Source organism: Haliaeetus albicilla, chromosome 2, assembly GCF_947461875.1.
Source record: "Haliaeetus albicilla chromosome 2, bHalAlb1.1, whole genome shotgun sequence".
Taxonomy (NCBI): domain Eukaryota; kingdom Metazoa; phylum Chordata; class Aves; order Accipitriformes; family Accipitridae; genus Haliaeetus; species Haliaeetus albicilla.
In genome coordinates, this window is record NC_091484.1 from 59,588,295 (window position 1) to 59,612,959 (window position 24,665).

General features: G+C 38.1%; 1 protein-coding gene across 1 annotated transcript in view; it reads left to right on the forward strand.

The window, feature by feature from the left end:
* PLXDC2 (plexin domain containing 2) overlaps positions 1 to 24,665 on the forward strand; it is a 280,684-nt gene that overhangs the window by 248,335 nt on the left and 7,684 nt on the right. Inside the window, exons 12-13 of the mRNA XM_069776624.1 lie at positions 1,972 to 2,010; positions 16,945 to 17,105. Coding sequence (XP_069632725.1) covers positions 1,972 to 2,010; positions 16,945 to 17,105 — 200 coding nt within the window. The remainder of the gene's footprint in view (positions 1 to 1,971; positions 2,011 to 16,944; positions 17,106 to 24,665) is intronic.

The window sequence follows — 24,665 nt, forward strand, 5'->3', positions numbered from 1 at the left end:
TTTACAAGTCTAAAAAGTGTATTTCCTTTAAGTATGTGTTCATGTTGACCTTTTCTCTTTGGGGCAGTGGCAAGAATGGGGAATTGCAGTCAACGCAATATCTGCTACTGCTTTTAAATTGCAACTTGCTTTCACAACAGTAAGGTGCAAAGGGGAGAAGTGCTGGAGAAGAGGGTGGTGCTGGGGGTCCATGGGCAAGCCAGGCAGACTTCTGGAGAACTTGTGGTTACAATGAGTTTTTTGTGTTCCTTTAACCATCAGGCCATAGTCCAAAACCTGTTGAAATAGTAGAAGGAGAGGGTCCTGATAAAGTTAGTGAAGAAACTCCCATCACAGACTTAATGAATTTTTAATCCCTTTAGGTATTCTATTTAACCAGGTGAAAATTGGAGATAACCCAAATTAAAAACCTTTTTGAAATTTGCCTGTTTACTTTTTTTCGGTCAGTTAACACTGCTCTTTTCATGTAGTGCTCATTGTTATGAAATAGTTTCTATAGGCTTCTGAACTAAATTAACTGGGTAAGTGATGGTGTGTCAGTTCTCATCCTTGTTGCACTGGCTGCCTAAATCTTGCCTTTCTGTGGTTGAAGTATCCTGCTTGCCTGCTTCTGGAGAAAATTCAGCTGGGTAGAAATGTTAACTCAGATTAATCAAATAGCATCTATAAAATGGGGAGGGAGGGAGAGTAGTTTTCTGTCAGAATTGTATGTTAACACAAGAAAAGGTACCAGGTACAAGCAGATTTTTTAAGTGGCCTGTGACAGGAAAATTTGAGCTGAAGACATTTCAAGGTGGGAATCTACAGACAAGAAAGGCTGGTTTTGTTTGCAGCAAGAGAAGTTTAGAAACTGTTGGTGCAGGATTTGGACTGCATTAGCAGCATTATTCCCTGGCATTTTGTTCATTAAAGCTCACAACAAGAAGAGGAACATGGAAATAAATAGGATTTAAAATTGGTAGACCTTTTCATGATTCTTAGAAGAGGAACTAAGTCATTGTTTCATTTTAGTGTCATTTGTTGGTTCATATAGTCCTTAATATGATAGAATGCTCAAGCTATGTATGAACATGTAACACAAATGAATGATTTGTAAGTTTTATGGAACAGACTCTAGTACCTTTATTTACCAGTATTTGGAATCCTCCTTTACACTGTAACATTCTCATAAATGTTTTTTTAGTAGTGTCTTCATTTCAGCTGGGATAGAGTTAGTTTTCTTCCTAGCAGCTGGTATAGCATTATGTTTTGGATTCAGTATGAGAATAACGTTGATAACACACTGATGTTTTCAGTTGTTGCTAAGTAATGTTTAGACTAAGTCAAGGATTTTTCAGCTTCTCATGCCCAGCCAGCGAGAAAGCTGGAGGGGCACAAGAAGTTGGGAGGGGACACAGCCAGGGCAGCTGACCCAAACTGGCCAAAGGGGTATTCCATACCATGGGACGTCATGCCCAGTATATAAACTGCGGGGAGTTGGCCTGTGGGGGGATCGCTGCTCGGGAGCTGACTGGGCGTTGGTTGGTGAGTGGTGAGCAATTGCACTGTGCATCACTTTTTTTGTATATTCCAGTTCTTTTTTATTATTATTATCATCATCACCATTATTATTATTATTATCATCATTATTTTCTTCCTTTCCATTCTATTAAATCGTCTTTATCTCAACTCACGAGTTTTACTTTTTTTTTTTTCCCCATTCTCTCCCCCATCCCACTGGGGGAGGGGGGGAGAGTGAGTGAGCAGCTGCATGGTGCTTAGTTGCTGGCTGGGGTTAAACCACAACAAGTAGTAAGGAAGTAAAGCATTGCTCAGTAAAAGTAAGAACACCGCAATCTAATTCTTGTTGAGTTGAGTACCAAATCATTTTCTAATTGTGGAATTTCTTTGACATTAAAAAGTCATTCCCAAAATGACTCATGACCTAGAAAAATGCATTTTCCTACAACTAACTTTGAATTTCTTTTACAGATGACACCAAGATAGCACTGCACCTAAAAGATAATGGAGGTAAGAGATTATTTTTTGTCTGTAAATAATGTCAGTACTTTGTCAAATTATACCCCACTGAACTTCATTAATCAAAATCAGGTTGTAGAAATAGCTTTTACCAGACTCCCAAGGGACTTCAGCCTTCCACATCTGTGTCGAAGAACAGCAGGGCAAATAAGCTTAGCAACTGCTTAGTAAATTAAACATTTACAACTCTCTTTATAACTCTTTAATAAAACAGCAGCTTTAATTAACTTCCAAATGTGGACATATTAAGTAAATTTTTAACTGTATTAATACAGTTATTAACTGTATTATAATAATACAGTATTACTTAACTGTATTAAGAGAGGATATGATGGTAGTTCTAAATAATAATATTGTGTTATAGATTCATTCATAGCAGTGAACTATTACATGTCATTTTGTCTATAAACATATCCATTTTAGATCTGTGTCTCTGTACTAGCAGAGCTCTTGTATTTCTCCATGCACATTCCTCATGCAATTTAATAAGATCACCTTGTCTATACTGATAAAGGCCTCTGTTAAATGATGCTCTGCAGGGGACTGATTCTGTCATCTTCTTTGTGGGTTCAAGGACTGCGACCTGAGGTTTGTTCCTTCTCCCTTTGAAGTTGATGAGAATTTTGCTATTAGTTAGAATCAGACTGCGTCATTAGATGTAGGCTGTGTCTGTATTGACTGCCAATGTAGAGCTTGCTGAGGAGAAAGTTTTGGGTTGGTTTCTGTGGACTTCAGAATGGTCTATCTAAGCAGAGGATGATTTGCTGAGCAAGTTGAAATACATTATATTTCCACTGATATAAAGGGGAATATTATTGGCTCTGATTGCTTTTCCTCCAGGCACGGAGCACCAAGCTTCGCTCAGGGGCAGGGGAACCGGCAGCTAAGTGTTGCAGCAGGCTTGGGCAGGGCGTGGGGTGAGTCCGGCGGCTCAGGGGCAGCAGCTGGGGTCAGCCCCAGTCTAGTGACGATCAGCTGAGTCTGCAGTGACGAGGCAAGCCCCGGGTCAAGGCAGGAAGCCAGGTCGGCAAGGCAAGGCTGGGACCGGTGAGGGAGCAGGCTAGGCACAGCAGCCAGCAGCACAGCAGCTGGTGGCACAGCTCAGGCAAGGAAGCAGCTCCCATCAGCAGTCCCAGAGAAGGTGAGATGATGAACCAGGTCCATACAAGGAGTCTGGTCAGCAGCAGCAGGAGACGGGGCCAGAGATAAGTCTGCAACACAGATCCAAGATCCATCCAAAGAGACTTGATGGCCCATGGACAGGACTGGAGGCAAGCTACCTTCAGCATAGATCCAAGGTTGGTCCAGGAGTCAAGATTAGAGATGAGGCTGAATACAGGTTCACCTATAATATAGTTTAGGTTTGGGCTTGAGCTTACTTGGAGTCCCCAGCCCCATGGGCAGAGGTCCCAGGTGCACCAGGTCAGGACAGCTGAGGCATAGTGGTTGCTCAGCGCCCTCACAGAGAATTATTCAAGTTTTGAAAAAACACAGTGTGCAGATGCCACTTAGCATTTTGGTCTGTTTTCCTGTCATTTGTTTTCTGGTAATATTCAGCCATTATTTTCTCCTTCCTTCAAATTAGAGATCTGCTCACTCCACAGGAGGCTGTTGCCATCCCCTTCCTTGCCGGTCGCTCCTCTGTCATTTTGCTATCACTAGCCACAGCATAGCTGGTCACATGCTGTACTGGGCATTGAATTGTCCATTTGTTGGCAGTGTTGTTGTTTGACATGGCTTTGACATATAAGTAATCCCCTGGAATAAGGTCATCTATAAACTCAGGGTGGTACTTTTAGACATTTCATCTACAGGAATGTCTTTGAACCTTTCTTTCTCTTATTCTTCTTGAAATCAAATTGCTTTTTATTTTTTTGTGAAAAGTTCTTCAGTGCTCTTAAAGGTCAATAGACAAGACGAATCAGTCAGCACTTCACCCTCTCGTTTTGTGTTTGCTCTGTGCATAAAGTGTGTTCCCAGTTGAGCTGTGCCCACACTCTACCCTGTGAGCCATCGCTCCCTGGCAGGTGGCTGGACAGGGACCAGGCAGCTCTCCATCGTGAGCACCTCATAAACAGCTCAAAATTGTATGCTGTTATATAAAAATAATGCAAAAGATAGGCTTAGGAAAAACATCTGAGTTTCTTTCTGTTTGGGAATTGCAACAGGATTATTTTTTCACTTGTCTGCTCTTTGCCCAAGAACTGAAAAGAAAAACCCTGTGAAAGCAAACAAAATGTTGAATACTAGACCAGGTGAAGGATGGCTGTGGACTACTTGGTAGAGTACGGTGGTAAGGCTTGTGGCATCACTTATCCTAAACATAGAAAGTTCATTTCCACCAAGAAAGCTGCTGCATTTTAGGAGCACAAACCAATACCTGATGTGATTATTCATTTTCCTTAAGCTGTTTCTTTTGTTCTTGAAATTTAAAAAAAAGTAAATGACTTCAAACAACATGGAAGCAAAGCAACACACCAGGATTTCTCATTCACACAGTAAACGTAGCTTTTAATCTGAGAAGTTCTTTTTGATGAATCTTCAATTATGCATTGAATTTTCCAGTGACCCCTAGATTAGGCTCAGATAAAACCTCTGCAGCCGCAGGCGCGTTCTTTGATTCTCTGTGATTTGTCAGCCTTTCATAAAGAGTAGATTATTTCAGGTCACGAATACAGGGTCTTTACTTTCTCACACTAGATCCTTTAAAACTCTAATGAAAGGGAACCTTTTATAATGGAAAACCAAAGCTATATTGGATCAATCACAGCCTATATCTTGATGTGTCCTTGTATGATAGCAGTCAATATCTGGTTAGGTACAACAAAAGGATTCCATAGAAATTCTGCATCTCACCTCTGTCTGGAACATTTGAAACCAAATGTTATAAAGCAGCAACTAAATTTAAATTAAATTTCAGGTTCAGGTCAAACTGCTTTGACCTTTTAATTGTATGGGAAAATCACTTGCAAGTTAGTCCTGTAATTTACCCACAATCTTTTGTGGCGTGTTATAACATACATTTCAAATTTGCTTGTTTCTGTTTCTTCTGCCTTCCCTCTTTCTTCACAGACGCATAACAGATGCCTAATACATACATGCCTAAACCATTTTAAAATACAGCTGGCACGCCATCACAATTTTTGTTAAATCTTAATTCTCTTTAAAATAACAAGTATTTTGTAAGTTTTAAGATATGTCCAACACTAAAAATGTATGTTTTTGTTAGTAATTGCAGATTCTGTTGTTTTTTCATTTTTCTTATAACACAACATGGCTGACTAAATAGTTTAAAAGCCTAATTTTTCATAAAAATTATGAGCAATTGGCTGTGGCTATACAATAACGCAGTGTTTTCTTGTTGAGAACTCTTTGGTGGATGATTTAGATGATTGGCCAGCACATCTGGACATTTTATTTGACCTTTTTAGACACTTTGTTGTGATGATTTGATTGCTATGAGTCCCTCTCATTCCTTCAGCTTTATAACTCAAAAGAAGAATGTATGTGTGGTGGACAGTAAGTGTCAGACAAACTGCTACACTTCTCATTCATCAAGATGTACAGAAATTGCTGTTGCAAAAAAGAAAAGCTATGCAAAAAACATCTACCTGAGGGAGAAAGCTGCTTTATTTATTTGTGAACAAGTCCATCCCAGCATATGTAGTGCTAGGAAATGTCTGCATCCTTCTACTTTAACTATGCGGTGGACTTTTAAAAAAATTATCTAGATACAAACATTAGTGATGTACAGGATTAACATTAGTGCTATACAGAGCTTAATTTGAGCTTGAAAGATTAGGAAACTTGGTAAGAAATGACCAAAATGCAGACCCAAGTTTTTAAAAAAAAGAATACTTTTATATACCTTATATACAGTGATAAATTCAGCCAAGGCTATTTTTTTTAATAGTCCCCTATGCCTGGAAACTAGCTCCCATTAGCCACCTCTCTTTTTAATTTCCCTTAAAAATTGCAGTTTGAGCTCTTCCTACCATAGGAATTCTTGACAAATTATGAAGACTCAGTCCTGTTTTTCTTGTGTACCCTGAACTCCAACTGCAACTGCAACGTGTTGAACACCACTAGTTCATGCCTGCTAAAATCATCTAACTTATTTATTTCTAATATGTTAAGTTTCTAAATGATCAGAAAATGAGACTTATTTCAACAAAGAGACAAGCCAGCCTTTTAGGGAGAACAAATATTTTTGACATAACAAAAGTTATTATGACCACACAGTCCAAAACAGCTAACTCAGGTTAACAAGTCACTACAGATTAGCTGAGTTCTCTCCAATTTTAAAGTAAAACACATTAAATTAAACAATTCTAAACCTAACCTTTGTGGTGGTTTAAAAATGTTTTAAAGTAGACCTTGGATAGGATAAGATCCACAGGATATGGCTTTGGTTTATCATCAGATCTTGGCCTAGCCATCAGAAATGACCTTCCAGAGGCTTCATCTCATCTGGTGTTAGCCAGGAAGCCACAAGCTCTTCTTTTGGGCCTTTCTCATAGCCAGTGGCAAGCAATAGGCAAGAGCAAGTCATTACTGTCATCCTAAAAGAAGTGCCCAAAGTGGAATAAGTTACTATATAAGGGTATCTATCAGCTACAGAGAAAAATCTAAATGACATACTAAGAGTACGCATCTTACTTGTAGGTACCCAAGGTTTCCTTACATTAATTCTCTTCAGGGTGTCCTAGTTGATGTGTTCTGTTTCCATTCCTGTCCAGAAACCCAGCAGGGCAAGAATCAGGCCTATTCTTCCACTCTTCTCTCATGAATAAGGCAGGATTTAAGGTTTTTACCATTATTGCAAAAATCCTATTGAGATTAGGTTATGGATTGTGTAATTACATGTTTACTTCTGTCTGTTCCACTTACTCAAAACTGCTGATGTTCTCCTAAAATGCAGGTTTCATACAATTTCAGGCAAGCAAGGATTTCCTTGGAGACAACTTGTCATAAAGTTTACTTTATCTATGCTGTACTATATGCTGTGCTTGTATAAAAAAATGCTTATAAAAGAAAAAAGTATCAGAACACAGAGATAAGCAAAATAGGTGGTGATGGATAAGAATATGTTAATAGGATAAGAATATGAAGAAAGGTAGATTCAGGAAGAACAATTAGCCACCTTGATTATCAAATAAACCAGAAAGAGCCTTGTAAACAGAGTTTATCAGAATTTTTACCCTTTTTCTTTTATTTAGGTAGGGGGGAAATTCCAAAGGGAACAAATAAAATATAACTCAAATACGTCAGTGAGTCTTCCCATATATTGTATTTCACACTGTCGATTACAAGCTAGGAAGTGCTGATACATGTCCAGATTTTATTCTCTGTTTCTCCCTGAACATTTCCAAGCTGTTCCTCTTCTGTCATTTCTCAGCAGTCTCTTCTCAGCACTAGTTAGGAACAGGTCTTAAGATATATTAGAGATCTCTTTTGTTTTCTTCAGTATGATCAAAGCATGATCAAAGCTGAACTTTAGACCCCAAGCAATTTTCTAAACGCTGCTCATTGCTTTCTGCAAGTTCAGCTGTAGCACTCAGGATAGGAAAGCATTATTCTTAGGAAAAAGTGTGGGATCTACCATAGTATGTTGCTATAAGAAACATGAAATGATGTGCCCAGTGTAATTCAAGTTCTTCCTTCTCAGGAAATCTTGTCACTTAATGAAAGCCTGTACAGCCTTGCTGGTGTTCAGTATGATACTACATCAGTGCCTGCTGGCAGCTATCTTATTGAAATGGAGCCTTCCAAAGCCAAGAAAATAAGCTTGGAAAAGTAACAGCCTCTGATATAAATATTCCCATCTTCCTTGTGCATCAGACACAGGAGGAAAGGTATTCTACATATTATACGCAGTGGCCAGTGGGCTACATGTGTGGTTTTTAAAGCAAATACAAATGAAAAGTGCTGAACTCATCCATTCTGGGTAAAAAATAGAAACATGGATTAATAATCTTTATTCTTAGGATATTTAAATTGGTAGCATTAATAAATTGTGTTGTTTTCAGTTTCTTTCATGGTAGTTTGGATTGTGCTTAAATGTTACTTAGAACAAGACATTTGTGTCTTTTCCAGAATTTCTTGCATCTCCACTGCATCCCAGTTTTGCTGTCATCATCTTATTACAGCTATCATCACAAAATATGTAAAAAACACCAATCTAATCTGCAGAAAGTCAATCAAATAATGGCAGACATTTTAAAAAGTAGTGGCACTTGAATGGATCCCCTAGAAAGCAAATGTCACTTTCTGCCTCTAGCACAAAAGGGCATTTTTACATCATATTAGGCATTATATACCACATTAGGTTAAAGAAGTATGATGTTAAAACAGTTTAGTTTAACCAGATCAAACTATGTGCATACACTTCAACTTATATTGAAGTCTAACTTACACCAGTTTAGTTTCTCCTTGGTTCTCTAAGCCATATATAAAATGATATACAGTATCTACTCTTACTGTTGTCGTTACTTTACCATAAAGGCATGCATTTAATTGATTTTGTTAAACACATACAATCTGTGGACTTTTACCAGCTCAAAGGGTTTATGTGAAAACCACACGTAGATCTAAATGGAGATCTTATGGAGGGCTAAATGTAATAGACTGGATAAACTTTTAAGACAAGGCTGTGTTGCTTAATATTTTATCTTATCTGCTCCTGTTGCTGTCACGGTGCTGTGGCAGTGTGACAGCTAGGGCACATAGAGCTCCTGTGATCTTCTGTCTTTTTAACTTCCTATTCTACATGGAGTTAACCCAGTAGTTGCAGCTGGTAGCCTCCTGCAATCTCCTCTGCGTTGCTTACTCATCTTTGAGATCGGTGTGCATGGGTCACTGTGAAGGATGGGAAAAATGGAGGTCAAGTGAAAGATGACTAATATAGTTGTACATTTTGCATTGAACTTGAAGTACCTGAAGTTGTTCTGTCTCCAAAAGGCGAGGAAGGGAGGGGGGTAAGTAACTCTGCAAGCATTAGACACAGCTTTAGCAAGGAACAGCCTGTTTGACCTGATGGTCTTATTTTTGCTTTCAGTAGGGTTAAGAGGAGTCAATGGGCTGACTGAATTGAAATTCTTGTAATCTGGTCACTGTTTGCTCTTCTGTATTTAGCAACACTCAGCAGCCTTGCCAGGCCAAATGGCGTGGTACAATATGGTACAATATTGAGCTTCATGATGGCCACTGTTTGATGCTACTAAGTATTGTAATGGCTTACGTGTCCTCAAGCAACTCAAACTAATATTACTACATGACAACTGTTGTAGCGTTAGGTGATATTTTAGAGCAGAACGAAAGTCCTTAGCTAACATATTTAGAGTGCTGTCATCCTATAAACAGGGGGATTTGATTTTAGTGCACTCTCATCCATTTATTGCACTAAGCAGTTGATCAATCTTGGTGAGACTTCCTGAGTTGCCCTGGGTCCTACAGAAAATTGATAGCAAAGCCAGATACTGAATTCAGAATTTGTGGGTTACAGTTTGTAATATTCTCACACAAAGACCACCTTTCATTCCTTCCATGCAATCAGAAACCAATTTTTAAAGCATTAGCTGAGCCATAACTTTATAAATCATCATGAAACCAAGCAAAGTATAGCAATAGCTTAACTTCAAGATGTTAACAAATGCTAAGGGAATGAACGCACAAATCAAGAAAATCACACTCCATTATGGCGAAGAAGCTGAGAAGTCCAAATCATGCTGTTCTTAAAAGAGGTAGAGAGAGCATTTTTATGGAGATTCCTCTGAGCCTCTGGAGAATCCTTCCAACTGTACATTCCCTTATTCCCTCCCACGGTCACTACATGTAGGTCATTAATCATCTCTTCAGGAATCTGCATTGTGTACAGGAAAAAAGTTTAAGTTTGGAGAACCATATACCTGCCCCATAAAACAAGCAGTCTCCTGGTAGGCTCACATTCCAGATGGAAATGGGGGCCCAAAGGAGGGGAAAAATCCAGTGGCTCTACAGAGCTTACTGTAGGCTGTAACCCTCTGTGTTCAGCTGTCCTAAACATTATGTCCTCCCTCTTTGCAGGAGCATATAAACTCAAACCCACAGTCATGCAAATAGGGTGATACAGCTTCCAGGCTAGAAAAGACATATGTAATAGGGTGGAGGACTGGTAGAGTGAACTTGGATCTGTAGGAGCAGGTTAGCCCCAGACCATGCAGCAAGAGAGGGTTTCTGCTCTTTGGCTGCCCAAAGAGGAGAGGAAGCACGTGGAAAGGAGGTGTCACCAGATGGCTTGTAGAGATCTCTCATGTGGAAACAGCTATCAGACACTCTGAAGTTCCTGAATGAGAGGAACCAGATCAATAACAGTCCAAGGATGGCTATGGAAGAAGAACAGTTGTGGGTGAAAGGATGGTCGAATGAGATTAACATAGGTGCAGTAGTGTATCAGATAACAGGGATAGTAGAGAGGAGAGATGGGTTTGACCTGCCAGATTCAGCTGATTTGCCAAATGTCAGAATGTTCCAGCACTGTCACTGGCAGACAGTTTTATTAGCCTGAAAAGCTTGGAGAGGGATGAAAATTTCTTGATTTCTTGCATAGATGACTTTAAAAAAGACAGATATATATTATCATAGATTTCTGATACATCAAATAGCATCTATCTTAAGCAGTACACACCTTTGATTATATATCAAATTTATATAACTAGCAAAAGTAGTACCCAGTACTCAACCAAGAAGTAGAAATGGGCAGCTAAGAAATCAGTTTTCAGTATATCTCACTTTCCCCCACAGCTCAGGACTTCAGACTGCGATATTTTTTACAAAATTACAAACCTTGCAGTCTCTGATGGCATCTCTGTGAACAACATAAAAAAAGTTGTATTGCATTGTCACAGCAAGTTTTAAGTTACCCAAATGCTGTGTTCTTTAAGGATCATCAAGCTTCTGTGATTCTATAATATTCTATAATAATTTTACAGTAATAGTAATAATAATATATAAGCATATCTGACTTTCCTAAGCTAGTATTTGAAAGATAGTGTTTTCTATGTAAGAACAAGATACTTGTTTTGCATTAGTATTAATAGTATGGCACGATCTACTTTTATCAATAAATGTATTTTTATATAGCTGGACATGCTACAGCTTCAAAATCATGGCCAGTACCAAAACAGTCATCACCTAACATGTACGTTGGGGAATGCAAAGGAAGTTCTGCAGTTAACACCTAGAGTATTAAAAAATGGCGTTTCCATGTGTCCTGGTTTCAGCTGGGATAGAGTTAACTGTCTTCCTAGTAGCTGGTACGGTGCTATGTTTTGAGTTCAGTATCTGAAGAATGTTGATAACACTGATGTTTTCTGTTGTTGCTAAGTAATGTTTAGTCTAAAGTCAAGGATTTTTCAGCTTCTGAAGCCCAGCCAGTGAGAAAGCTGGAGGGGCACAAGAAGTTGGCACAGGACACAGCCAGGGCACCTGACCCAAACTGGCCAACAGTGTATTCCATACCATGGGACGTCCCATCTAGTTTAGGAACTGGGGGGAGTGGGGGCGGGGGGATTGCTGCTCGGGGACTGGCTGGGTGTCGGTCAGCGGGTGCTGAGCAATTGCACTGCACATCATTTGTACATTCCAATCCTTTCATTATTACTGTTGTCATTTTATTAGTGTTATCATTATCATTATTAGTTTCTTCTTTTCTGTTCTATTAAACCGTTCTTATCTCAACCCACGAACTTTACTTCTTTTCCCAATTTTGTCCCCCATCCCACTGGGTGGGGGGGGGTGAGTGAGCAGCTGCGTGGTGCTTAGTTGCTGGCTGGGGTTAAACCACAACAGCATGGAGGCTCTGAAAATATTATCACACATTCTGTTTCTGTAATGATTAATCTATGTAGTACATACTCATACGAGTAAAAGAGTGCATAAGTCCCTACAGCAGACGTGGTTATACCCGAACCTACACGTTTTTCTAGTCTGCTTTATCTGTAGGAGCTGTTTTCATGCACTTGTATCCAGACCTGTTTTGCCATAAAACTAAGACCATACAAGAAACACTGTCAACTTAATAAACCAGCATTTCTGTACCAATAGTGCTGCATAGATGCTCTCATACCCATGTGATAGTTTCATATTCATCTGACCAACCAGCTAAAAAAATCATAGGTTTTGATGAACATTAAGAATTCATCCACTTGCTGCCATGTGACCTAACAGCAAACACTCATTTTATCATCAAGCATTCCTATATGAGAAGAAATTGCAGGGTTCATTCTCTATCTCTTTGTGACAAATGCAGAGGTTTGCCATGAAAATTCATTCTTCTGGTAAAAAGACAGGAGAAAAGAACAAAGCTCAGTACTGAACAATCATCTTTAGGCTGATTGCTGCTATTTAGGTCATCTATATCCCTGGCTTTGTTAGTATAGCTGTGTCAGTCAGGACAGTTAAATAAGGTATTGCATTTTATCCCTTAAAGATGCATGTGCGTATAAGAAGTGAGTTTGAATTGGAGCTTTTACCATCTGATCAAAATGTCAAAGTAAAAAAGAATGACATGGGGTTTTGTCTGTCATTTGCCTTTGGTTCCATGTCACTTTATATAAAGGAAAGTAGCCAGGAGGTACCAGAAGTTCACCTATTTTTCCTCCATTTTACCATAAAAAATTTTTGTGTCTCTGCCCTCACAGAAACATTAATCTCTGGTAAGTAAACTCTTTTCCATCTCGTATCATGAGAGGTGTACATGTATGTATCACAATTTTGTTTTCTTGTAGATAAAACTATCACAATAGAAACTTTGTGTAAACCATAACTTTAGAAAATAGAAAACAACGTGTTTCGTTATTTTGCAGACCTCAGTGGTTAATATGCAATAGTGAGAAAAACAATTTTGAGAAACTATCCACAATGTGTTTACAAACACTCTAAAGAGCAGTCCCAGTTTGTACACACCTTTGTTTCTGTTAAAGTCAGCATTACAGTCCCCATGGGCCAGGACAAGATTTTCATTCATGATAATTCCTTGAGCTTTTTTGGTTTTCCTACACCAAAAGAAGCTAACCTGACTGTAACTAGAGATATAATATAGTAATATAAAATCAAAGATGATAAAGTCCTTATGTGTTTATCACGCAAATAATGAGAACATTTTATTGTGTTTTCACTTTTATTTTCTAAACAGCATTCCAGCAGGAGTACAGTTATTTCATGTTTGTATTGTATGCCTTTATATTTGGCATATATTTGCTGTTTCTGTCCTGTCATTCAGCACCTGAGAGGCAGACTAACCTTGGAGATGTTAACATGCTCCTTCTGCTTAAAAGCTATATGCATGTAAGAATTTGGGGAGGAGTTATAAATATAGAGCATATTGTAGTAACAATTGCTTTTTCGAGCACAAAAAAAGGAAAGTTTGGGAAAAGTTCCACTGAGAGAGCTCCTTTTGGGAAAGGATTGGTCATAAGACAAATATCCTCCCATGGGTTTGGCCTTGCCTAGAACAGCAGATGTGATGTGATAATCTTAATAAGATTTCTTTCTACACCTGAAAAAGTTTCCCAGTCCGTTTTTTCAACTATTTCCCTTGGTGGCTTTTTAAAAGAACTGTCAGCTGAATTTTCAGCAGAGAGTATTTTCAAAGTTGACAACACTGTTTATTGTCTCTGTGAAAAGAGAACGAAATCAATTTCTCATGAGTATTTGAGCCCTGGGGTCAATGAACTGAATTTCGATTGTGGAAATTACAAGTTACTTACACTTGTCGTCAATTAAGAAAAGCATTTCTTCTATTTCATTATTTTTTGCATTTGGCATTCTGATCACTGCACTGATGTCCATGCAGTGTTCAGCCCTAGTAGAAATCTGGGCAGGCAGTTGTCACCTGTGTTATTTGGAAGAAACAACGTTCTCGTTTGCAAAGCTGGATGCTAAACACTGAGAAAATATCAGATCAAAGGGGATTAATTTGATGGCGTTTACAGAGTGGTTAGGACCTTTGCTGAAGTCCAGCATTTTTTAATATGCAGAATATGTTGTTCTGCCTTCAACCATAACATAGTGACAATATAAATTACTTGTTTAGTGCAAATTGGCCTGAAAATGTGTACAAGTGACAAACTAGTTTATGATGCACCAATGTGGCATTGAAGGGAAGAGTCAAAGACTATGAAGCTGTCAAAAAGACAATTACGAGACAGACAAACTATGAATCCTCTGCTCCTTCTGGGAAGCAGTTACTTCTCCGTAGGGTGACTCACACAACTAACTGCTTATCACTGGGAATTAATAGCCCAGCCCAGAGCATGTACAATAAAGCAGGCCTTTCCTCATGGCCTTTCAATTGCTTAATTTGCATTTGTTTGGTGATTTGAAATATATGTACAAGTACTAAATATTGTTACAATGCATGAACAGAAATTAAGACTGGAGCTCGTATACATTCATCTATTCTCTGCTGAAAGCAAATAGCTATTTAATAAATAATTAATGGATATGTCAAGTAAAAGACTCTGCTGCCTCAAAGTTAGAGGAACATTTTTCAGGGTCACCTTTCTTTCCTGTCTCCTCCATGGATCTTGCATCCTTTGCTACATAGTGCTATAACTACCAGGAAGTGTTTTAAGTGCCCTTTGGGTGGGAATACATTTGAAAATAGATCTTCCACATCCTAGGCAATATCTCCTTTCTTTCACTGCAATGTAAAGGATAGCCTGGAAATTTTCACTATGTGTACTGTGTTAAAAAAAAAAAAAAAAAGAGAGAAGAAGAGAATAGGACTGACACTGCTTTTCTTTTTTAAAAGCTCCTACACATCAGCGTGAACGAAGCCTTAAGAAAGCTAAGTAAATCCCTTTGTAGGATTTAGGCAGGTAGAGGCCTGCTTCTTGGATCCTGTTCATGCCTAAGCTCAAACTTGTGTCCACAGTCAGCACAATTAAAACTGAAGTTCCTGTGTGAACAGGTACACATGAACCTTTCAATAAAAACAAAGTTTTTTTATTAGATTCATTAATGTCTCCCATGTCCTAGTTTAGCCTCTCAAATTATCGGGTTCTTTTTCTTTATCCTCTGATTCTGTTACTAAGCTCCTTTCTCCACAAGCTGTCTCACTGACTTCATGGGGAAAAGCAGAGCAACACTGCAAGGTTTCAGCTGTCCTGCTTCAAGATTGAGGAAATATGGACAAAAGCAGGGGAAATGTGTATGAATCCCTTCACTTCCCCCATAGATTCACTTCCATGTTATAGTTAGAAATATCTCTTGGCTAAGATAATGCATCTTCATTTTCCTTTTCTCCCTGTTGTTGCAATGGTGCCATGCAATCTGATGGGTGATGAACCATACAGGGCTTCCTTGATCTGGTGAGAAAAGTGCTGCCACATGTGGATGCACGAGCTGTTACGCTGAGATTAATCATTCCTGTTTTCTTTTATTGCCCCTCATATAAGGCATTTAACACTCCTTGGATCAATAGACCTTTCTTCTTTTATTTTCCAATTCTCTTTTTTAATATTAGTGTGGAATGCTCTACTCACAATCTGATGAATGGTAAAAGAGCATGAACAGTTATTGTTGGTTTTATTGTTGTTGTTACTATTAATAACAATAACAGTAACTCGTTTGAAGTGGTATCCATAACACAGTAGCTGTTTTCCAAGAACAAATAAAAGGGACCAGTCCCTGACCTCACAGGCCATGGCACTCTAAGACAACCAAACAAATAGTTCAGGGGATGGCACAACAAAAAGGATGACTGCTGAAATCAACAATTTTCATTACAATCAGCCTGGCAAACAAGCATGGTGAGAGGAAATTTAAAAGTGGAATTGAAAGAAAATTTCTCATAAGCAAGACCAGAGACAGCTGTTGTATGGAGTAAGGCATGGAGGTGATTTGAAGGATTGCCAGAAAGGCAGAACACAGTGGGAATATTAGAACAATGCAAGTTTGTGAAGCCAAATGACCAGTGCTCTTCTGCTGTTTCTTGAACCTAGGCCTTCTGAGCTGCTGTTTTGCCTGCAGTAGTGGGTAGAACAGCACTTCTCCTTTTATGCAAGAGGATGAGGAAGAATCATTGCTTATCACCATGTCTGTGCTTGCTGTGATATTCCAGGTTGTCCAGCGTAGAAATCACACTCAAGCACAAGCCATTCTATGGATGGTGGTTAATTTATTGAGAGACTTTTTCCACAAAGATTTAACAGTGTTGTTAAAAGACTTTCAGTCATTTATTTGGAAGCACTGCTGACAAGTTGCTTGTGTGACAGAGACAGCCCTCTTTTCTCCTGACAGGAGCATAGCATGAGCAGCCTCTTTGTATAAAGTTTAGTAAATGGATGGTCTTCTGTAATGCTTTGGTATGATGAGTGTTCCATTCAAACCAAGATTAGAATATTGCAGGGTCATTTAGCATCCATCTGTTACACTTTTGGCTGTCTGATTCAGTTGCACAGGGTGGTTCAGAACCCCTCTCCAAGCTAATGAATCAGGCTTTCAGAATGTGTTTATTAGCTAGACCTCACAAGGGTTTGTGGCATGTCTCAACTTGAACTTTTAAAAAAAAAAATTCAACATTCAAAATGTATTCAATTAGTACTTTTTGTCTGTAGGGCAACTGCGATAGTTTTATGAGAAAATCAAAGTAAAATTCATTATGATGGTAATTAGAACTTCAGAATGTCCAGATTGCATTCAAAAGAAAGGATATTAATTTTGTTTATTGAGTTAGAATTAGTAAAACATTTGGAAATGTCTGTTCATTAAGATTATGAGAGTATTCAGCTGTGGGAAAGAGAAATCTAACATCTTTTTCCAACTTGGGCTGTGGAAATTGAGGAACATGTAACACAGAAAAAGCAAATGCTCAATTGCCATCTGTGAAATAGAGTGGATAAGACATACGTTACTGTGCTAATAAGTGTGCCATTTTTGCAGCTTCCACAGACGACAGTGCAGCAGAGAAGAAAGGTGGAACACTTCATGCTGGCTTAATTGTCGGCATTCTAGTCCTGGTCCTCATTGTCGCTGCAGCCATCCTTGTGACAGTCTATATGTATCATCATCCAACGTCAGCAGCTAGTCTCTTCTTTATAGAGGTAAGACAAAAGTAACATCTTGTGTCACTAGTCCTGTCACTTGGCTAGGATAATTGGGGTCTCCAGAATAGAACTTTCTTAACTAAATCCAGAAAGTATTTTCGTAGTGTAAGCTTTGAAGAAATGAACCTCTCCTAGCAGGTGATGTTATTTTGTTCTTAGCATGTTTGTCACTCAGCTGCTTCTTTAACTACCATTGCTCTTACTTTTTTTGGTTTTTACACAGGACATATATCTAAAAGATGTATCTCAGTTACCTCTCCACCTCTCTTTCCTATCCTTCATTTTCCTCACAGTAGCATTTTTCCATTAGCTTTCATGTGCACTGGCATTTTATTGCAGGACATATATTTTTTCTATTATTTTCCTGTGGAAAAATAAAATGTATGCATTCTTAATTCTCCAGAAGAGCTGACTTAAAGTAAGTTTTCGGCTGGAAACCTGTGTTAGCTCTTCTGTACATTCATTTGTAGAAATCTTTTAAAACTTTGCCTCAGAGTGTGGGAAAGATACTTTACACCTAGTTTTAACATCTAAATCTAATATCATCTTCCTTTGCTCTTTTTTATTAGTGTAGAGAGAAACAGACTCTTTTAGACCATGATTCATCTGACCTGTTTGAGACATCTCCTTTAGGATTAGATAAATTACCATTTTTCTCCCTCAAATAGAGGTAGCTACCTTAGGTGCAGGCATCTACATTGCAGATGCTGACATTTAGTCAGCTCAACTCCACTGCACATGACAATATGAGAAAGGAAAATTTTCCATAGGTGTTTGGTTCTACAAAAAGCTATGAATACCTACACCTACTTGTGTTTTCTTTCAACTCAGCAATGTTCCTCTACCTTATGATAAGTACAGAGTTGCTAAACATGAAAGAAACTGCTGGCTGTTCATAACCCCCACTTGCAGTAATCCCTTACTTTTAAGAGCCTGGTCATTTTCTAATGGGCAATAGTGAAGAAGCAGAACTACTGGAAGTGTCACTAGGGACTTATCTAGGGATTGCTTAGGTAAAAGCCTGGACCAGGAGGATATCGACTTTCATTCTTAGTGACAGCGGTGTGAATTCAAGTGAGACATGAACATGAATACAATGACTCATCTTTAAAAACATATTATAATAAATATACTGCTTAGATGCAATAGTAGTGACAGAAATCAAAATGAATTGTTTATCGGTATTCCAGGCTCAAGCAGTGTAACTGTGTTAACCATCAGGGAACAGCATCCACGTAATAAAATCAATAGTTTTCTTTCATGTCTATGCGACATTACAAGCCAATTCTCTATTGATGTAGATGACAAAACTCCACTGAAGTCCTTGTACAAGAGAAAAGGATTTGTCCCTTTTTTTTTTCACACACAGATTGAATTGCTGTTCTTTCACTCTAGTAAAAACAAGTTTCTTTTCTGTTATGATGTGTCCAAAAAGGCTAAGTAAATGGCAACACCATTTTTTAAGAAGAATACCAGATTAAACACACACATTTATTTATTTATTTCTGTTCTCAGTGGAGTAATGGCATGTTAATTTATCTTGTTCATTGATATCATACTCACATGCAAACAGTGGTGCCTTAATCAGTTTTGTTTGACCAATTCCACTGAATTTAATCTTTAGGTGGCATTAATCTATCTATGCAGTCAAAGCTAAAATGTCTTTTAGCAAGCAATGTAGGCTTTTAGAAAAAGTAGAAAAACATAATCTTTCTTTTTTAAAAAAAGGAGAAATAATTGAATAAGGAGAGGAGGAAGTCAAAATCAAATTTATGCAAAACATAGCATAAGCTACATCTTTTGGTTACTAGGAAAATTGTGATACTTGTGAAGAATCAGCTATTTAGCAAGAATTATAAAAAGTTCTAGCCGTGAAGGGAAGGTCTTTCCCTGTGAGTGGTAAAAACAGAGGGGCTGGAGAAAGGGATTACTCTGTATTTCAGAACATTTCCACAAATTTCAGAACTTTAAAGCCATTGTTGGTATCATAAGTGTAGAAGAACAGAATAAGGTAATCCGTTCTGGAAATGAAATTGCTTTTAAGAAGTTTAATCATTTAATTTCCAAAGGAAAAAAAATAGTTTGACAAATTCAAGAAATAAAAAGTAGAATATATTATATTCTTATATTCATCTGATCCATAGGATGTAAATATTTCCAATACAATCTTCTCAGGCTTGCATTTTGAAACTGAAGTATAAAAAAAGAAAAAATGAGGTATAACTGGTATAAATAAGTCACTGTTACTAAAAAGCATTCCTTATTGTATTTGTGCAATTGAAAAATATTTGAGTAAGCTGTTACAGACAACATGGTACCCCACATCCCACAGCAGACAAGCAGCATTATTTATGGGAAACGAATGAAATGTGGATCTGATGTCACTGTTCTGGGGAAAGAGCTCAAGAGGATTGCCATGAACTTGGTCATGACATGAAAACAGGCACAGTAATATTTCAGAAAATAATATTGGGTTTTATGAGTCTCTTGATTAATAAAGCAAGTTGCACAGTTAAAACAAGATGCAACAGATGGACAGGCAGCTCCCTCATGCACTTGTCTAAAAAATTACTAGCACACTGTGGTCTGCCATCAAGTCTTCCAGCCAAATCAAGTTCTGCACCAGCTTATCTATCATCAGTAATTAATATAAATCTAAGGCTGGGCAAAATAAAGAATGGGGACCTGCCCCATTTGTGTTTACTTTTAAAGAAACTACTTTATAGAGGAATCATATTGACATTAAATATAGCATTCATTCAAAACTGTAACACGACTAAGAGAGAAACTTCTTTTTACATCTAAGATTCTAGGACAGTGTCATGATTTTGTAGTTAAAACATCATTTTGAGTCAGATTGGGGGGGGGGTAGGTTAAGGGCTATGTAAGGAATTTTGAGTTGATTTGGTTTATAGTCATGACTGGTTACTGAATAAAGAAAAGTATAATAAACTGATCCCATATCTGAGGCTTTAAGTCCCTTTGTGTTCTCTGCAGATGTCACCCAATATTCGCTTACCACCTCACTCAGGTTTTCGCATAACTCATCTCAAATCCCACTTGTGATGCCCCTCATGTTTGTCATGTGGTGAGCTCCCCCAGATTAGGATAAAGACACCCACACTTTGACTGCACTGTTTAACTTTGCACTGATAAATGCAATCCTTTGTGAAACCTCTGAGCACCATTAAATGATATCCTGACTGCACTAGTTGGTTTAAATAAGCAATATACAAAAGCCAAGAAAAATGCCATTTATTCCAAAAGCAACTATTTTCTTAGAACAGAGTAACATTATTCTATGATTTTTTTTTTACCCCTAAAGTCTGAAGAAAACCTTTCCTCTAGTGGTTTTGTTCGTAGATGTTGAGCACAATGCATATGTGCAGCCCCACCTGGAACAAAATAGCTATTTTGAACGAACAGCTTGAGAAGTCTTGAATGACAGTGCTATTCAGTGTGCCCATGATAGTGTATCATTTTAAAAGAATATCATCCAAATCATTCAAAAATGTTCCCCTTTTTGTTAAGCGTGTCGAGGATTCAAATCAAAGTTCAATGTTTCCCTGTTTCTTCCAGCCCCCACACTATTCAACATGTGTTTCATTGTTTAAGTTGGACGCTTCTCTGGTGACCTAAAGACAGAATTAATTATCAACTTTTAAAGTTAAGAGAGTTTCAGTCAAAGTTGCAATGAATGCAGGCTCTTTCTAAAAGCTGAGAGTACATGTTGACTAAAGATTAGCTTGCAGAGTGACAGAAGAGATGTTGTATGCTTTGGTCTTTTATTTATTTATGATTACCCCTGTGATATTTTCTCTCCCTTGAATATGATTTTGTTGCCAATAATTTCCCCTTTTGAATCAAGTTACATGCCTACTCTTACCTTGAGGAATCCTGTGTCTCTTGAGTATACTTTGAACTTATTTGCACTCATTTTTTAAAAGTAGCATACATGTCAAACAGTGTTCTTCAAGTCTTTTTCAACAAAGCAGAAGCTTATGTCAGAAATCTAGCTATAACACATATAGCTACACACTAGCTATACCACAACTAAAAAGTAATTAATTTATTCACTAACCTCTGTATATACTTGCATTCAGGATTTGAGGTTTGGTGGCCAAGAAGCCAAGCATGATGCCCCGCTTGTAGTGGATTGCATACCTGTGATATAGATCATAGCAAAAGTGATATAGATATCTGGAGCTGAATGTAAATATGGGCAAAGAAATTCCCAGCTGAGTCAGATGGATTTGCTCAAATTTGACTGAGTTGCGGGCTAAATAGCACATTTAGTAGTATTTTAGATTTTCCTTCTTCCCTTCTTTTTTTCTTCGTGTTCTTTTTTTCTTGTATTTTTAACCTTTATTGATTTGCATTTGTATGTGAACTTTGGCATTGAGAGCAATTAATGTCCAGGGAACATTTAGCAAATCGAAAAGCAAGGCGTAAGGCAGACTGCCTTTTACTCAGGTGTCTTTTGCCCGTTTGCACCCAGTTATCTGTGGACAGAAGGGTTGCACATGACAAAAGTTTTCATGTGCATGGGTTTTTTGTGGGTTTCTTACCTTTCTTACTTATATGTTGGTCCAAAGTCCTTTTAATCTTTGAAACTTACCTCAGCTGTCATCCCAGTGCTCTGCCTTTGGGGAACAAAGGCAACATGATCTGGCCACAGCTGAGAAGACAGCAGAGGAATTGCTGGCCAATATGAAGGCAGGGAGTCAGACACTGGGATGCCTTTTCCCAGCTGGACACAGTGATACTGTTGCCAAATGTGCTTATGTAAGGCTGGACAGCAGCAGAATAAAATTCTTCTGTGGCAGTTCTCTGCAGGTAGGGGATTGTAAGGAATCTAAACTAACATTGCAAATTGGGACCATCTTAACCTCAGGCAAAGAGCCTTTCTCTTGTATTCAGCTTATAGGTACAAAACCAAACCTAACTTATTAACACATGTAGACTGTGAAGCTTTAAGGATACGAATGAATTCAGAGCCTATGTATTTCTTAATAGTGGCTGTGTTTGTCTTAACAGTTAATATGTCACACACTGAAGAGCAGTGTAGGTGCTTGTGGTTACAAATTATGATTCTTTTGAGTTAAGATCCCATTTTAAAGGTCACAGCCTTTGCCTTCGTGTTTCCAGTCTCCTTGGAGGTTTTCCAGAGCTTTATTGTGCTGATTCATCTGCTTAGAAACATACATGTACACTTACACACACATGCACATACTTATGTCTTTTTTAGTTGTTTGTTTTACTTCATGTTGTTTAAGCTGGATAATTTCACAAATCTATTTTTTCAAATGGCCACACAGAGAGTTGAAGTGGTGCTACGGAACCAAGGAGTGACTTTGGGGAGAAAGAGAGGGAGGAAGGAATGAGCAGCTGCAGACCTTCAGCAAATAAAATAATAGTGTGTGATCAGAGCCTGGGGGATGCACCTCGACTCTTCCTGATTTAACTTGAATTATGACTTTACTAGTAAATAAAATAAGCCTGGGACTGGTTTTTAGCATAAAGGCCAAAGAGCATGGAAGGATCTGCATTCCTGTCATTTAACTCTGTCAGTCTCACAGTAAGGTGACAGCATGCAGACTATTAGCGTGGACTGAGGATGGTTCCCGAATCCTGAGCCCTACCTGGGGTGGTCTGAGAAAGCACTAATTGTTTGGTATTTTTCTAACAATTGAGCTGTATAGGGGACTGTATTTCGGTATCTGGAAACATTCACTGGCATGCAGATCTAGCAGTAGATTTTCTTCAGATTTTGACCTTCTGCTCATCCCCTGACTGCTTAGAGGACGGAAATAAAAGGAGAAAATAGTCAAAAAAGCTGGAGACAGTTCTTGGTGTTTCAGAGCTTAGGGAATTAATGGGCATTTCTGGCTCACTGTTACACATCTCTGCTCATAGCAGCACTTCACAAATAAAAGCCAGCATTTAACAGCCAGCCCTGTTCTCCATGCACCATTTCCAGGTTTCTGCATTAATGTCACAAATGCAGTGTATGTCTTTCAACAAGTGAGAGGAGACAGAATAAAAAACAAAGAAGGGATTTTAAAAAAAGGAGTCAGATCCTCAGCTGGCTTAGACAGGTGATGAAGCTCACACAGCTCTGCTGATTTCTTCTGGGATATGGCCCATTGTTTTTATTATATATATATATACACATTTCACAGGGGATTATGCTTTTAGTTTGAAAAAGGCTTGACATGGTCATCAATTTGGTTTTGTCCAGAAGTTCAGGCTGAATTGTGTTTCATGAAGGTGATGATTAAAAAGAAGAGAACAAGTATCATTTTTCTCTTCTTTCAAAGTCCTGCAGTACCCTGGCATTTGGGGTATTGTCGTTGATCTCACTGTCATTGCCTTGTACTGATAATAAAGTTATTTTTTCCAAAGCTTATCCAGCTCAGCAGGAACCAGCAGCTCAGCAAGGGAAACCTAAATCGGCCACAGGGGAGAAGCACTAAAATAAATAATCAACACTGACAATAAAAGTCAAAGGTGGGGAGGAAGGAGGCATTCTGTTTCTCGTCCGTCAGCAGCCAGCTACTTAGATGAAACTAAGACTGCAGAAACATTGTTATAACAAGAAGTGGTTTAAATCACAAGGAGATATTTTAAACAAGCACTTCTATCAAAAAGAAAAATAAATGAAGCTGGTAAATGATCCTACCGAATCTTAAGTCTGAAACAATCTTTATTTCAGAACAGTTTCTTCAAAATATTAGATTAACATGGTGTCAGGCAATTGATCTTTTCTTATTCCTGGTAATATATATCAGAAGTACCAGTTCAGATATTTGAAGCCTCATCCATTTCTGACTGTTATTTGCACAATAAATTGGGTGTTTCTAGAAGAGGTTAAAGACTGGTGCACAAATTATAACTGCCTAAACAATATTTCAGGTAACTTTGAGCACAAAAATACATGTTATGGGCAAGGTAATTGGTAATAGAAAGATCTTTCCTTGTCGCTACCAAGATAGATTAACAGTGGACAAGTGTGCTTAGACTAATGGTTCTTGATGGTATCAGGATAACATATGGTCATTTAGTAATAGACCTCTACTATAGTTTTTTCCCCTTTTCTTAACCTATTTCAGTAAGTAATTACAATATTTCTGAGGTTTTGACAATTGATCCAGAATTTGGATAGCTCTGTATTTATGTATTTCCAGTTAAGAGAGTTATATAGGCCTTGTTGGCAAAGTGTGGTTAAAGAATACAGCTTTTAAATAGGTTTAAATGTCTTTATGCCCTTGAATTAGACAAAGAACTTGACATCAATGGAAATGTAAGATGCAGTCTTCACTAGAAACAGTGAAACAGTCCTCTGAAAGTTTGAGAGATTTGAAATACAGGAAAATAATCAATAGATAGAGAAGACAAAGTTGCATCAGAGCATTCAGCCTAAAAAGTATTCAATAACTTCAACTTTAGTGTAGTTTGGTGGGAAATCAAGTTTGCTAGGGAGCTCTGGACTGTCTCTGAAGACTTTGAAAGATTATCCTTCTCGTGCTAATTCAAGTATTTATACTACATAAACTC